This window comes from Kickxella alabastrina (assembly GCF_025024165.1).
Source record: "Kickxella alabastrina strain RSA 675 chromosome Unknown BX661scaffold_35, whole genome shotgun sequence".
In the NCBI taxonomy this organism is placed as follows: domain Eukaryota; kingdom Fungi; phylum Kickxellomycota; class Kickxellomycetes; order Kickxellales; family Kickxellaceae; genus Kickxella; species Kickxella alabastrina.
Window position 1 is genome coordinate 1 of NW_026251506.1, and position 13,629 is coordinate 13,629.

General features: G+C 49.2%; 4 protein-coding genes across 4 annotated transcripts; 1 reads left to right on the forward strand and 3 right to left on the reverse strand.

Annotated features, from left to right (window-relative positions):
- Positions 1–852: 852 nt before the first annotated feature.
- BX661DRAFT_173553 (uncharacterized protein) lies at positions 853–3,127 on the reverse strand (the record flags this gene model as incomplete). The annotated part of the gene is made up of 2 exons (XM_051533879.1): positions 853–2,958; positions 3,080–3,127. The coding sequence occupies 2 exons, from the start codon at positions 3,125–3,127 to the stop codon at positions 853–855; spliced, it is 2,154 nt and encodes a 717-aa protein (XP_051388738.1).
- Positions 3,128–6,841: 3,714 nt separating this feature from the next.
- Positions 6,842–9,463, reverse strand: BX661DRAFT_134204 (uncharacterized protein; the record flags this gene model as incomplete). The annotated part of the gene is made up of 2 exons (XM_051532636.1): positions 6,842–7,398; positions 8,617–9,463. Coding segments are annotated over 2 exons (1,404 nt in total), but the record flags the coding sequence as incomplete, so codon positions are not given.
- Positions 9,464–10,423: 960 nt separating this feature from the next.
- Positions 10,424–11,868, reverse strand: BX661DRAFT_188990 (uncharacterized protein). Its single transcript, XM_051537514.1, has one exon. The coding sequence runs from the start codon at positions 11,584–11,586 to the stop codon at positions 10,741–10,743; it is 846 nt and encodes a 281-aa protein (XP_051388740.1). The 5' UTR covers positions 11,587–11,868; the 3' UTR covers positions 10,424–10,740.
- BX661DRAFT_188991 (mRNA capping enzyme, catalytic domain-containing protein) lies at positions 11,869–13,502 on the forward strand. Its single transcript, XM_051537515.1, has one exon. It carries the CDS (start codon positions 12,277–12,279, stop codon positions 13,363–13,365), a length of 1,089 nt encoding a protein of 362 aa, XP_051388741.1. The 5' UTR covers positions 11,869–12,276; the 3' UTR covers positions 13,366–13,502.
- The last annotated feature ends 127 nt before the right edge of the window (positions 13,503–13,629 follow it).

Consider the following 13,629-nt stretch of genomic DNA (forward strand, 5'->3'; position numbering starts at 1 on the left):
CGCGCATAGCATCCACCAGCACCTCAACGCTACCGGCCCAAACCACCCTGCCGACCCGTTGCGGCGTCATCACCGGCACTTACAGAAATACAACTATCCTCAACCGGCCACCCTCTACTGCTGAACTACCCAGAGCCTACGCGACTATCAGCTGCAGCATCTCTCACTGTATAGCCGTATCGAGCAGCAACTCAGACGCAATATCCCGCAGTTTAAAGCTGTCTGAATGCAGCGCCAATTGTGCCAAATAATTACCCATTCAGAGCATCTGAATGTCCAACGCCGCCTCACTGTCTGCACTCCCTTTTGGAAGTATTGGTCCTGGCGTACCAGGCATGTCACTGTTTTTGTCAGCGTGTGCAGCAGAAATCTAACTCATACTGTGATTGGCCTAGAAGATGCAAAACTACCTGGTATGTGCCGAGTGCTGCTCTGACGCCAATTGCAAGGTAATGCCGGTTATCATCTATGCTAGCAAAAGAATATTGAAAGTGTGTAAAAAATACTAAATTGTAAAATGCGAACTGTGAATTAGAAAGGAAAGGAAAGGAAAAATAAAGAAAGAATAACGTTAAATTGAAATCATTTGGCAAAATAACAAAAATCGAAAATTATGGATGCAATCAGCCTTCAGTAAAATTAGTCAAGATGCGAGTTTAAAAGTATTTATTGTTTACAGTTAAAGTGATCGGCGAAAGGTGATCGGTGGGTTGGTGAATCTGTAAATAAAAGAGGAACAGACAAGAGTTTTAATCTTTATTAAACGTGGAGAAAATATGAATAAAATGTATAATTTTATCTTTTGCAGTTAATTTTTTGGGTCGTAAAAAGATTTATTAAAAACAAAAAAAGCTAAAGTGCTAGCTTCTTGAATGACCCAGCATTGATCTCGTCCTCAGCTGGTCGCTTAAACTGGCCATTATCCTCTTTGAGGAGCTCAACCGCCTTGGGATGCATAAACTCAGGAGCAGCATCCCAGTTGGCCTGCCGGACAAATTTACTGTCCCACCAGAGCTGGTGGCTAATGTACTGGTTTCCCGGTTCAAATAAGAACCGGCGCATTGAGTGGAATAGGTTCCTGAATATCTTCCCTGGATTTCCTATCCCAAACAATTCCAGATACTTTTCCTTAACCATCATGATGCTGTACCGACTCAAAGCCAGGCTTTGGCTGTCCAGGAACTTGAACCCCTGAACATCATCCCTCTTAGTATTAGCTGAGCGTACTGCGTCCATAACGACATAGAAAACACTCTCCAGGTCGTCGAGGATTCCCCGGATGGGGCTGCTGCTGAGCATGGGAATACCCATGAAAAGCGGCGTCCCTGTAAATGGGTCCTTGGCCACCTCCACTTGTCCCACTGTTGTTGCATTGAATCCCCACTGTTCGGCAACCTCAATATGTTTAAGTTGAGTTGGGCCAGTGTCCCTGGCAGCATCCTCAGCAGTGCCCCAGCCAACGACCTTGGCACAGCCCCAGTCAATGACATACACCTTGTCGTTTTTGACGCACACATTTCCTGCTGAGATGTCCCTGTGCAGGACACCGGTATCATTTGCCTGGGCAAGACACAGGGTCAGCTGCTTGACAAAGCCAGGAACCAGCTCAGCCTTCTGATTGTCAGTCTTGACTTTCAGATACTCGGCCATTGACTGGCCGCAGTACTCCATGAGCACAAACTCCAGCCGGTATCCATTAAGGTCGCTGATGAGCAGGCCACTCGAAAAGATCTTGGGAATACATTCGACTGGTCTCTTGTTGAGGATGGCGTATGCAGCGCCCTCGGGCAAACAATTGACTGGGGTCCAGGAAAGCTTCAGCACAGCATCATGCTTCCCATTGAATTTCCCCCGGAATAAATGGACATGGCGCCCAATCATGTATGAATAACGCGCTATTGTCTCCTTGATACAAAATAGAGCAGCGCTATCCTTGACATCCTTGACACCCTTGACATCCTGGGAAACCGAATATAAGACTTCGATCTTCGAATTGCCCTTGCTCTCCACATCGACTTGCTGCGAAAAAATGAAAGAGCTAGATTTCTTCGAGACATCGCAGAAATGTCCGAAGATGTTCGACTCAAGAGTCAGCAGGAACCAGAACCGCATGAGGCATGTCTGGATATCTTCAGCTCCGTCAGACGTACAACGACCAGTATCAAAGAATAGCTGGCCGAGCTCGATAATATACAGCCCGCCACGATAATATGCATGAAGCGTCAGGAGATGCCCATGGAGGTAGAAGACAGGCGCAAACGTGCGGGTTGCCTGCTTATCGTTGAGCAAATGGCCATAATCTGCGAGCTGGCCACGAGTATCCTCTATGGGTCCGCTGAGATCTGGATCCATCTTAGCCTCGAGTATAGCATGGATGGAATGAGCGTTCTCCTCTGCGTAGTTTCTGTAGTAAAACGCGATGTCTGGCTTGTGCGGAGTCTTTGGTATAACCTTGGTCTGATGGTCCTTCAGCTTAAGCCTGTGGTCTGGGATTGGAGTTTCGCCTGCTGAAATAACTCTATTTGCGACACGAACTGCATTGACCATCGCGTCGAAGAGGAAGATAAAATATTTGACCAAACGAGCTTCCTTAGCCAACCCCATCAATTTCCCCGAGTTGCTTTTGAACACGTCAGCAATGGGGAAATCGCTGAACTCCTCAACCGGGCGATCTGTATTGGCTAAGATGCCCTTGCTATCAGCCATTGGCGACCCCCTGGCTATACTGAGGAAGAGATCAGGCCAATCCTTGATGAACCGGGCATACTGCTGCTTCACGCCCAGCGATTCGACAAAGTCATCAAACAGATCAACCTTCTCAATGTTATCGCCGAGACATTTCAGCAGCCGCTGACGGCGCTTATCGCGTACTTCGGGGGGTTCCGATTCCCCGGGCGGCAGTTCCTCCCTTTTTTGAATTTTCTGGGGCGTTTGGATAGTGCCACCTGTCTTGCTGTTCTAATAAAAAGTAATACAAAAGTTTAAATTAGTGACCAAATTAGTTTTATATGCAAACAAAATAAACAACAACAAACAATTCATCAATATCGTAATAATTTGTTTATACTCAAGTACTTACGCCTATTTGATTCGGCGGGGTCTTATTTGGAGGAGTTAGCTCAGACATCATTGAGAGAAAAGGAAAGGGAAATATAAAGAGAGGGAGAGAGAGAGAGAGAGAGTGTGTGTGTGTGTGTGTGTGTGATAAGCACTAAGGTATGGTAAAAGTAATAAAAATCGAAGAAAAAACAAATTGAACGAAATGGTGCGAATTGGAAAAAAAAAAGCAAATATTAAAAGTAAAAGTAAAGGTGGAAAGTTGCAAAGGTGAAAATTTGTTGCGATGGATTGCGCCAAAAACAAAAAAACAATTTTTTTAATATAAACAAAAAACTTTGAGCTTCTCATGCTTGCATTTGGTTGGCTGAAATATGGAAACAAGAAATAATTATATTTACAGATTAATTTCCAATCGGCATTGTTCTTTTTCCTTGCGCATTGATTCTGAGCTTATATTGTTTCTTTTGGGAGCATGGTGGCCCTGCCATTCACTGCTGTAAAAAAATATGCTTCCCTGACACGTACACTGAACTGGAGATGCGTTTATGCCCCATTGCCTGGCTGTCAAGCCAATTGAGACACAGAGCCACATGTTTCATGTGTCCACAACAGAAGCATAAAATTATGAATGCGAGAGAACTTTGACTTGGATCTTTAAGACCCAGCTGCAAGATCATTTGGCTGAAATGGTTAACAAACTCCAGGTGCATCCGGCACCAATAGATGGCACATTGGAGAAACTCAAGATACATGTAGACCCCCATTACCAGGACAAGAAGCTGGACCTGGATATGAGTCGTAGTTGGCAAGAGCTGACAGAGTATAGGTACACAACGCTGGTCAAGAAAATTCAAGGGAATCACGCAAAAACAAGCAACGGTGTTTGTAAATGAGATTGTACATAATCAGCAGGGCTGTTACAAGAGACAGTGTGAGCTTGCATGTCGAGCGGGAAATGAGGGTATCCTTGACGCCTAATAAATGCTGATTGTTGATAAGAACTCCAATCTCGACAAATGTGACATCAATTATTGCAATGTCACATGACGATTTCAATTGTGAAATTGCGATTATTTGAAATTGTGATTGTTTACGATCACGATTTCTATTTTCACGGGCGATAGTTTCGAATAGATAAGCGGAGCTCTTTAAGCTCCCTTATAGTGGATTTTTAATAAAATTAGTTAGTACGAATAAGTTCTATTACAACAAACATCCTGAATACCAAATCAGTAACAAGAAGATGATGATGGCTTACCAAAGTGGCTGCAGACGATAGAAATGAGGGCAGGATATATGCACACTATGTTGTGTTAAAAATATATATTTGAACTAAAAGAAAGCTGAGAGATGAACAGCCTCCACTGTTCATATTCATTAGTATTTATATGTGCATATGAATTCCCGCATGTCCAAGTAGGGAATTAACTGGCGATTGATTCATTAATCAATCGCCAGAGACAAGCCGCAATTTCTTGTAGCACACACTAGCTATATGACCACGATTGATGCTTTAGTTGATAGATCGAGTGCTTGGGTTTAATTTTACTAACGCCTCAGCAGACACTTCCACCACCAGAAAATTAGACACAGCTCTGCGTAGCCAGAGGCATGTAGCCAGGTTCTAAAATAGAGCCCGTGGTGGGTAAGGTGGCGCAGTAGACAATCAATTTTATTGATCAATTTCAGCTTTTTTTGTTGGAATCTGGGAGCTCTATGAATGTTCGGTGAAGGTGAAGAGATAAACACTATATATATATAATTATGTATTCTAAAAGCGCTATGCATTGATAGAGTGCGACAGTACAGCTATGTGACGTGTGTCCCTGTATGACTATTAATTGAGTGTTTATCTGGCTAAACAACCAAGGCTGACTAATCAGTTGATCTCGACCAGCTAATAAAATACAATTGCAAGTTTGCAAAACTGCTCGGTTTAAAATATTAGTTCAGCAATGGCGCTGCAAATAATTCATTTAAAACAGGCTTAATGTGTTCAAAATTTACATGTTAAAATACTATTTTATTAAATGCATGGTGGTTTCTATTTTTAAAATACAAATGTCATTTTGAGTTTGGCATTCTTAACCACCCTTGCCAGTTTAGTCGCATTCTTTACAATGTGTTGGAAAAATTTACAACGGGCTTTCAACAAAACATTTACTTGGACAATCCTAGTTCATATTTTGCACATGCTTATTGTTATTTTAAAGATATATATTTGAACAAAATAAACTAAAAGAAAGCTAAGGGATGAACAGCTTCTACTGTTCATATTCATTGGTATCTATGTGTGCATATGAATTTCCACATATGCAAGTAGGGAATTAACTAGCTACTGGTTCATTAATCAATTGCCGGAGACAAGCTGCAATTTCTTGTATCACAATGACCCACGTCTTACGTCCGATTTTTGGAAATAGCTAATGAAATTGTGTGGTGTCAAGACGAATATGACAACAGCAAGACACACGGAAGGAGATGGGGAGATAGAGAGGAGAAATCGAATAGTTGAACAAGTTTTGCATGCATTTACTGACTACAACCAAAAGAACTGGGACAACATCCTGCTATTTGCTGAGTATTCGATCAACACTTCCAAGCAAGCTGGCACTGAGCTCACACCAATGCATGTTGTACATGGCCATGAACCAGTCACACCCAATGTCCTACTCAACCCACAGACCAAGCAGGCCAACTTGTCCCTGTCCGATTTCATGAACCGTCACCAGCAAGTCATCTGTCAAGCACACGACACACTGGCAGCTGTCCAGGATGCAATGACAGCCCAAGTAAACTGTAACTGCTGCGACATTCAGTTCAAGGCTGGAGATCTCATGATCAGTGCCACCATTATCAACTCTGACTATGAATGCAACTGCTCACCTGCTAAACTGTGTGACTGCTGGCTTGGGCCATACAAGATTTTAGAGGCACTTTCATCTGCCATATACTGCATTGAGCTGCCTCCCAATGTCTGTGCACAATGTTTTCCACATATCATAACCCAAGGCATACATTTCAAGACCAACTGAGCTGCTGCGCCCAGGACCAGTTGACAATACTTCAGACTGTTTTGAAGTCGATGACATTTTGGATCATCGTGATCATTAAGGCCACAGACAATATTTCATCCAGTGGACTGGTTACTCAGAAGCCGAGTCAGATTGGATCGACGAATATAATGTTGATGATGACTTATTTAGGCATTACTCAGACCAGTTGGTAACATCTTAGGATGAAGGAGTGTTGGGCACAGCTTTCCTTTACAGGCAATGTCCATCAGTTGCCCTTTTCTTTGTGGGTACAAAGACTCACAGTCATCAAAAGGGCAAACCAACAACATGTATTAGTTCTCGCTCTTCTCTTTTCTTAGCTTTCACAGAATATAAATTTAGTATACTTATGAAATGCACAAGTTAACATACAGCATGTTTAAATATTCATTATGCTCTAAAAATAATTTTCAATATACACGTTTTACATTAAACTATTTGATTATCCGGTTATCCATTTCTTTTTTAATTATTCGGCACACATGTCTATCACTCGTTATAAAAACAATAAAAAGGATTTGGAAAAGAACAAAAAAGACAAGTACCAGAATATATGCAAACAAAAGTCCTAATAATGAAAGGATGGGAGCCATTGCAACTAAAACAAAATAAACCAATGGACGACAATAACACATATTATTATCAAAATGGCAATGGCAATAGCACGCACGCATAATGAAATAGAGTCTGGCGCAAAAATCAATCTAGTGCGAGATTGGGTCGGTAAAGTTTGACGGGAAAGTGCCCTGGATTGCGCGGCCAGTCCGGCGGTCAGTCATCTCGCCGTCCCACCAGCCGTCGGCACTGACCGCGAGGACAGAGATAACGTCGCCCTCTCTTATTGTGAGCTCCTTGTTGTTATCGGCGTCGTAGTCGTAGAGTACCTTGACATAAAACAAAATCTCTTTGCCGCTCTCTGACAGCTGGTTAGCGCCTGCCACTGCAGAGCTATTCGTGGCAGCAGGCGCTGCATGCTGCTGCTGCTGCGTATGGTGCGGGTGCTGGTAGTTACCGCTCATGACGCTGGGGACGCGCTGGTTCATCTGCGGCGATGGCACAGCACTGCCCATCTGTTGCGGGTGCACACGAGACACCGGCGAGTGCGACATTTGCGTTGGCGGGCGACTCATCATATTGCCGACATACTGCGGAGACTGCTGCACAGGTGTTGCCGAGCGATACACAGGCTGCGGCGGGCCGGCGTTTGGCGGCATACCCATTGCACCATAGTGCATTGCAGGTGCCTGCATCATCTGGCCAGGCGCCTGGCCATTGTGCATGCCTGCTGAAGACATAGGCCGGTTGTTGGCGCCCATCGGCTGCTGGTACGGGCTGCTTGGCGCGGAGTTAGGCTGGCTGTGAGGCCCCATGCCCCCGTTAACGCCACCAACGGCTGGGCCGACAAAGGCCTGCTGTGGCGATGGGTGCATCTGCGTGTTGCCCGTCAGGGTGCCAAAGTTGCCGGTGTGCTGTGGGCCGTTGTACGTGTTGGCGCGCGACCGCGGCGAGTCCAATCGCGGCGGCTGTTGCAGCTGTGCCTGCTGAGCAAACGAGTTCATTGCATATCCACTGTTCATGTCACCCATCGGCTGCTGGCTGGGAGTGCCTGGCCGCTGCTGCTGGGCCGTGTTTGTTATGGGGAGCGATGGCTCAGCGCTGGCACCACGGTACATGCCCACATTGCTCGGTGCACGCGGATCCATCGCCCCCATGTACACGCCACCGTTGCCTGCGCCCATGTAGCCACCAGGCGGCACATCGCCAGGACGCATGGCCACTTGCGAGTTCGTGCGCTGGACAAACTGATGCGGCTGCTGCTGCGGCTGCTGCTGCTGTGGCTGTGGCTGTGGCTGTGGCTGCTGCTGATGGTTACCCGCCCCCATGGCATACATATCGTTGTTACTTGCACGGCGGAAGTTGCTGTTGGCCCCGATGGACCCCTGCATCGATGACACCGGGCGGCTGTTCCAGTTGGAATTGGCGTTGAAAAGGTGCTGCGCCTGACCGTGCAGCGCCGGACTGCCCGAAATAGGCGGGTTGCCGGCGGCAGCAGCGTGCATCGATACCGGGCGCTGCTGCTGCTGGTGCTGCTGGCGTATGGACTCCTGCGTCTGCGGCCGCGATGACATGGACGGTGCCAATATTGACCCTGAGCGAGCAGTGCCACTGGTGCCAATCGACGGAAAAGTGTTGTTGCTATTGCCAATGCTGTTCGGCGTGGATGAGCGCTTGAGGTACGCTGGATGCTCAGGCGTCATGGCAGTGCCAGGCGAGAACGACGACACCGGCGATGACGTGACCGGTGCTGGTGCCGGGATGGCCGAGCCCTGGCCGCCAGTGCTGGGTGTTGGGCGATGCATCCGCGCGCCGGAATTGAGCGCGTTGTCCGTGTTGCCTGCATCGTCAGAGTCCGACGAGTTGCGATGGGGCTGCTGGCCGTTGCTGTGATTGTAATTGTGGCCGCCTCCGCCTCTGCCCCTATCTCTGCCTCTGCCTCTACCTCGGTCGGTGTCGCCGCCGGCTGCCGGCTGGCCGAGCGCGAGCTCTGGATCGGGGGCGCCAGTTCCAAATGTTTGGATGAACTCTGCAATATCGTCAGCAACGCTGATCTTTTCAAGATCCTGGCGGATCCGCTCCATCGACTCGTCGTCAGCCACGCAGCTGCTCGAGATGAGGTTGGTGAATGTCCATAGACACGTCTTCAGGTACTCTATGCGCTCCTCCTCGAGCACCTGGAACACGTCGCAGGCCGAGCGCCAGACATTGTACCACTGCTGGTCGGCGTCCTTGAGGCGCTCCCTCACATCAACGTACTCGTTCTCTGTGGCCTTCTGCTGCATCTGTGCGCGGTCCAGCTTGGTGCGCAGCTTGGGGTCGCCGACACCCTGCAGCCCGTTGACCTGTAAGTCAAGGTCGCCGACCTTTTTTGTGTCGCCGCGCCGCTTGTCCTGCAGCTTGCGCAGCTGCGACCTGAGCGAGTTCCGATCGCCCTCGGTCTTTTGAATGATCGACGTCTGCGCGCGTCTCTTTGCACGCTGGTCGTTGATGAATGAGGACAGCGGCTTTTCAATCTCGGTGCGCAGCTGCCTGGCCAGCTCCAAATGGCACTTGGCGTTGCTCTCCATTTCGGCACGCACCGTGCGCAAGGCATCCTTGATACTGCCGACTTCCTCAGTGCCCAGGCCGGCGCGCGACAGCTTGGCCAGCTTCTTGCCCAAGTCGTCCTCCATGGTGGCCCGCGTCGACACCATCTGCAAAATGTCGCAGCTGGTCTGCTTGGCGTTCTTCAGTTTGTGCATCAGTACCGATATGCACCGCTCGTCGAGCGACCAGAAATTGTCGGCGAACCGCTGCTTGCACACAAACTCGGCCTGAAACTCGCCCGCTGGATCGCCACTGGCCATGCCGCCGTTGTTGGACGCGATTGTGCCGATGTTGGGTCCGCTACTGTTGCTGTTGCTGCTGTTGCCATTTCCAGAGATGTTGCGGGCGCCAGAGGACTCGCCGCTGTTGTCTTGCGCTGCCGGCTGATCCTTGCCGAGCATTCCAAATACAAAGCTACTGCATGGCACGATGTAAATAAAATAAAAACAAGTAAAGTTGCGGCAGGGCTGATTAGCAGTCAGAATGGGAACACTATTGTGTTAATGTGAGGAGTGTAATACCAGTCCAGTGCCTTGCCCTGAGTTATTTTTGAAAGTGAAACGAACCTGTACTTCATCTTTATATTTGCGGCAGACGAAGCGTCAAAGAAATATAGGACGAAAGAGACCGAAAAAATGAGAAATAGTATATGTGTGTGCTTTTAGTCCAGATCCTGGTCCTGGTCCTGGTCCTGGTCTTGGTCTTGGTCTTGCAAGCAAAAATGTGTAATAATATTAATAACGTATCGAGCCGGTGTGGCTGTTTGGGTGGACTGGGTATTTTAATAGAGCCGCCGTTTAATTTTTAGTTTCAGTTAAAGATATTCGAGCCAATGCAAGCGAGATGCATTGAGCAAATGGAAAGTAATAATAATAATAATAATAAAGTTGTGAAATGCGGACTAGGAAACAAAAAGATAAAGAAAGGGGTCAAGTTATTGAAGTGAAGTGAAGTGAGGGCAAAGGGCAAAGCAAAGCACAGTAAAGCAAAGCAAAGCAAAGCAAGGGCAAAAGCAAAAGCGGCGGGGAAATAGAAACATAAACAAAACAAAAGCGACGGAAATACAAACAACGGCCCGCTTAGAATAATTACAATTGCGCAGGAATAGGGGACAGGAAAAAAGGCGCTAGTGCGAAATGTCTAATAAAAATGAATAACATTGGGAGGGATCGTCGCTCTTTGGCTTGCCAGGTGTCCTCTCTGCGCTTTGTCGGGGGAGAGGTGTACAGTGCCAACCCTGTGCTGTTGAGGCGGCAGACATGGTGCTGTTCTCCGCAACGCTGATATTTATTCGATTTTCTCAAGAATTGACTTAAATTGTTACAAAGACTCGACACACACGCTAGACAAAAAATAAAAGTATAAAAGTAAGGCGCTGCTCCACAAAGCAGGACAAGCATGAGAGCAGCGGCAGCGAATGGGCGCACAGCCTCTGAATGTCCTTTTCTTTCAGGAAGGAGCCAAGGCGACATTCGCTTTTCTACCGGCATGGCAACGCGTCGATCTGCGTCAGCTGCGGCAGAGTCATCATGACCTTGCGGCGGTAGTTTGCGGGCTGTGCGCGCTGCAAAGGGTTGAACTCAAAGTACACAGTCCTCAGCGACGCCACAGGCGCGCACTCGCTCTCGATGTTCTCGAACGACGCCAGTTGGTTTCCCGACACCCACAGGTCCTCGAGCACAGGCAGGTGGCGGATGCCCGAGATCTCCGTCAGCTTATTGCTAGTGACGTCCAGGATCTGCAGCCGCGTGTTGTTCTCCAACCCCTCAATGCGCTCGACGCCGTTGTGGCTCAGGTACAGCTCCTCAAGGCACTCGAGCTCCTCGAGGCCCTCGATCTTGGTAATGCGATTGCTCTGGATACTCAGGATGCGCAGCCGCCGCAGCGTGCCCAGGTTCTGCAGCCGAGCGATCTTGTTCTTGCCCAGATACAGCTGCTCCAGGTTGACCAGCTGGTCGAGGCCCTCGATGGTGCGGATGCGGTTGGCACCCAGCTCCAGGTTGGTCAGCATGGTCAGCGCCCCGAGGTTCTCAATGACCTGGATCTTGTTTGTGACAAAAAACAGCTCCTGCAACTGATCCAGCATATCAATGTTCTCGATGCGGCGAATATTGTTAAATGAGAGGTCCAAGTACGTCAACTGCGTCAGGCGGTCCAGGCCCTCGATCCGCTTCAGCCGGTTATCGTAGAGATCCAGCTCTTTGAGCGACTGCAGTACGGTGACTGGCCGCATGTCCTTGATCAGATTCTGCCGGCAGCCCAGGAACTCGAGCGCATGGAAGCGCTCCAGCCCGAGCCCGTCGAGGGAGTCCAGCCGCGAGTGCATCAGCTCAATGGAGGTCTCGTCGTCGGCGTAGTCGGCCAGCAGGTCGTCGATATCATCGTCGTCGTCGGGCTTGGCCTTGGCCTTGGGCTCATTGCTAGCCTTGGGCTCATCGTCGGCCTCGGCCTCGCTCTCTGAAGCCGAGTCGGCATTTGCATTTGCATTTGCATTTGCATTGGAATTGCCATTGTCATTGTCATTGCCATTCGAGCTGGCAGTAATGTCATTGGAAGTGGCCTCGATTTGAATGTGCTTGGGCTCTAAAGTGGTGATGAACTTAGAATCGGACTCGGACTCGGACTCGGACTCGGAATTGGAAATGGAATGCGACACAGGCTCGGCGGCCTTGTCCTCGGGCTGAGCGCGGGACATTGGTTGTTAAAAGAGGCGGATTTGGGATGTTTAAATGATTGGCGGCGAGAAAGAGGAAGGCTTGCTGAAGCAATGTGACTTCGGATTTTTTATTTTGAGCAGTAAAAATAAAGGTTTTTTTTCATGGGTGACGACAAAATTATCCAACAAGCGGCCAAAATCGAATAAGAGGGAACGAAGGAAGGGGAGCGGTTGATCCTGATTTATCCCGCTTGATCGCGGCCTGCCTCTCTCTCTCCTTTGCACTCTTTCCTTATTTCCTATTTTTTCTCTCTCGCTAATCGGCGCCAATTCCCCCCTCCTGCTCCAATTCCTCTCACGATGGCTGGCGAAATTCCAGAGATCCCCGGGCGGCTTGTTCCGGCAGACGTTGCATACAATCTGCGGCGGCTGGTTGGCGAAATTACCGGCACCAACCGGACGACGTTTCCAGGGGCGCAGCCAGTGTCATTCACAGCGTCCGAGAGCATCAGCCAGCTTCTGGCGCACAACTACCTCGTATGTGAAAAGTCCGACGGCGTCCGCGTTCTGGTGCTGATGCTGGCGACGGACAAGGGCCCGCAGACGTTCTTCATCACGCGCAAAAACGAGTACTTCTTCGCACCCAACCTGGCATTCCCGACGCCAGGCGACAGCAGCCGCTTCCACCACAACACACTGATCGACGCCGAGCTCGTTATCGACGTCATGCCCGACGGCTCGCGCGTGCGCAAGCTGCTTGCCTTTGACGCGCTGGTCGTGTTTGGCGCGAACTGCATGCAGCGCGACTTGGAGAAGCGGCTCGGCTTCTTGCGAGACCACATCGTTGGGCCGTTCCGAGCCGCGCGCCGCCACGATAGCCCCGAGGCCGCTCGGCTCGTGCCAGTGGTGGCCGAGGTCAAACTGTTTGAGCGCAGCTACGGCGTGCAAAAGGTCTACGACCAGATCATCCCGCGCCTCTACCACAAGTCTGACGGCCTGATCTTCACCGCCGTCAAGGCGCCCTATATGCCCGGCACGTGCAACACCATAGTCAAGTGGAAGCCGGCCGGCGAGAACTCCATTGACTTTAAGATCCGCGTCACACGCAACAGTAGCAATGCACCGGAGCTGCAGTTGCACCAGTGGCTGGGCGGCGACAACTACGAGCTCTTTGGCATTATGGCTGTGCGCCCCGACGACTGGGCCACGCACTTTGCCGATCTTGCCCGCCTGGATGGCCGCATTGCCGAGACCATCTATGACCCCGAATACAGCCCGCCAGCCGTCTGGCGCTTCCTGCGCTTCCGCGACGACAAGCCGCACGGCAACCACGCGTCGGTCATCCAACGTATTATCGCCAGTATCGGCGACACGATGGATTTGGACGAGCTGGTCAACGTCATGGTGCAGGTGCGCGACAACTGGAAGTGCCGCAACCCAGGCTCATGAATCACCGTCGATGATCCAATGATCTAATCCGCGATCCGCAGCAGCCCCCAAATATTGTACTCTCTCTACATTGTTTCACAAGAAAAATATACCATTACAACAACAGATATAAACATAAATACATGTATTTCTTAATTCTCAGTATACCGCTGATTTTTTATTCAGCTTCTCGTGTTTCGTTTTCTGTCCCCTGACTCCATTTTTGCCAAACTGATATCCTACCTCATCTCAACTGTAATTGTAATAATGGCAGACAGGCCGCCA

Coding starts and splice junctions, on each gene's coding strand:
- BX661DRAFT_188990 (XM_051537514.1), bottom strand. CDS start 11,586: ATGCACTCGCGGCTGGACTCCCTCGACGGGCTCGGGCTGGAGCGCTTC.
- BX661DRAFT_188991 (XM_051537515.1), top strand. CDS start 12,277: ATGGCTGGCGAAATTCCAGAGATCCCCGGGCGGCTTGTTCCGGCAGAC.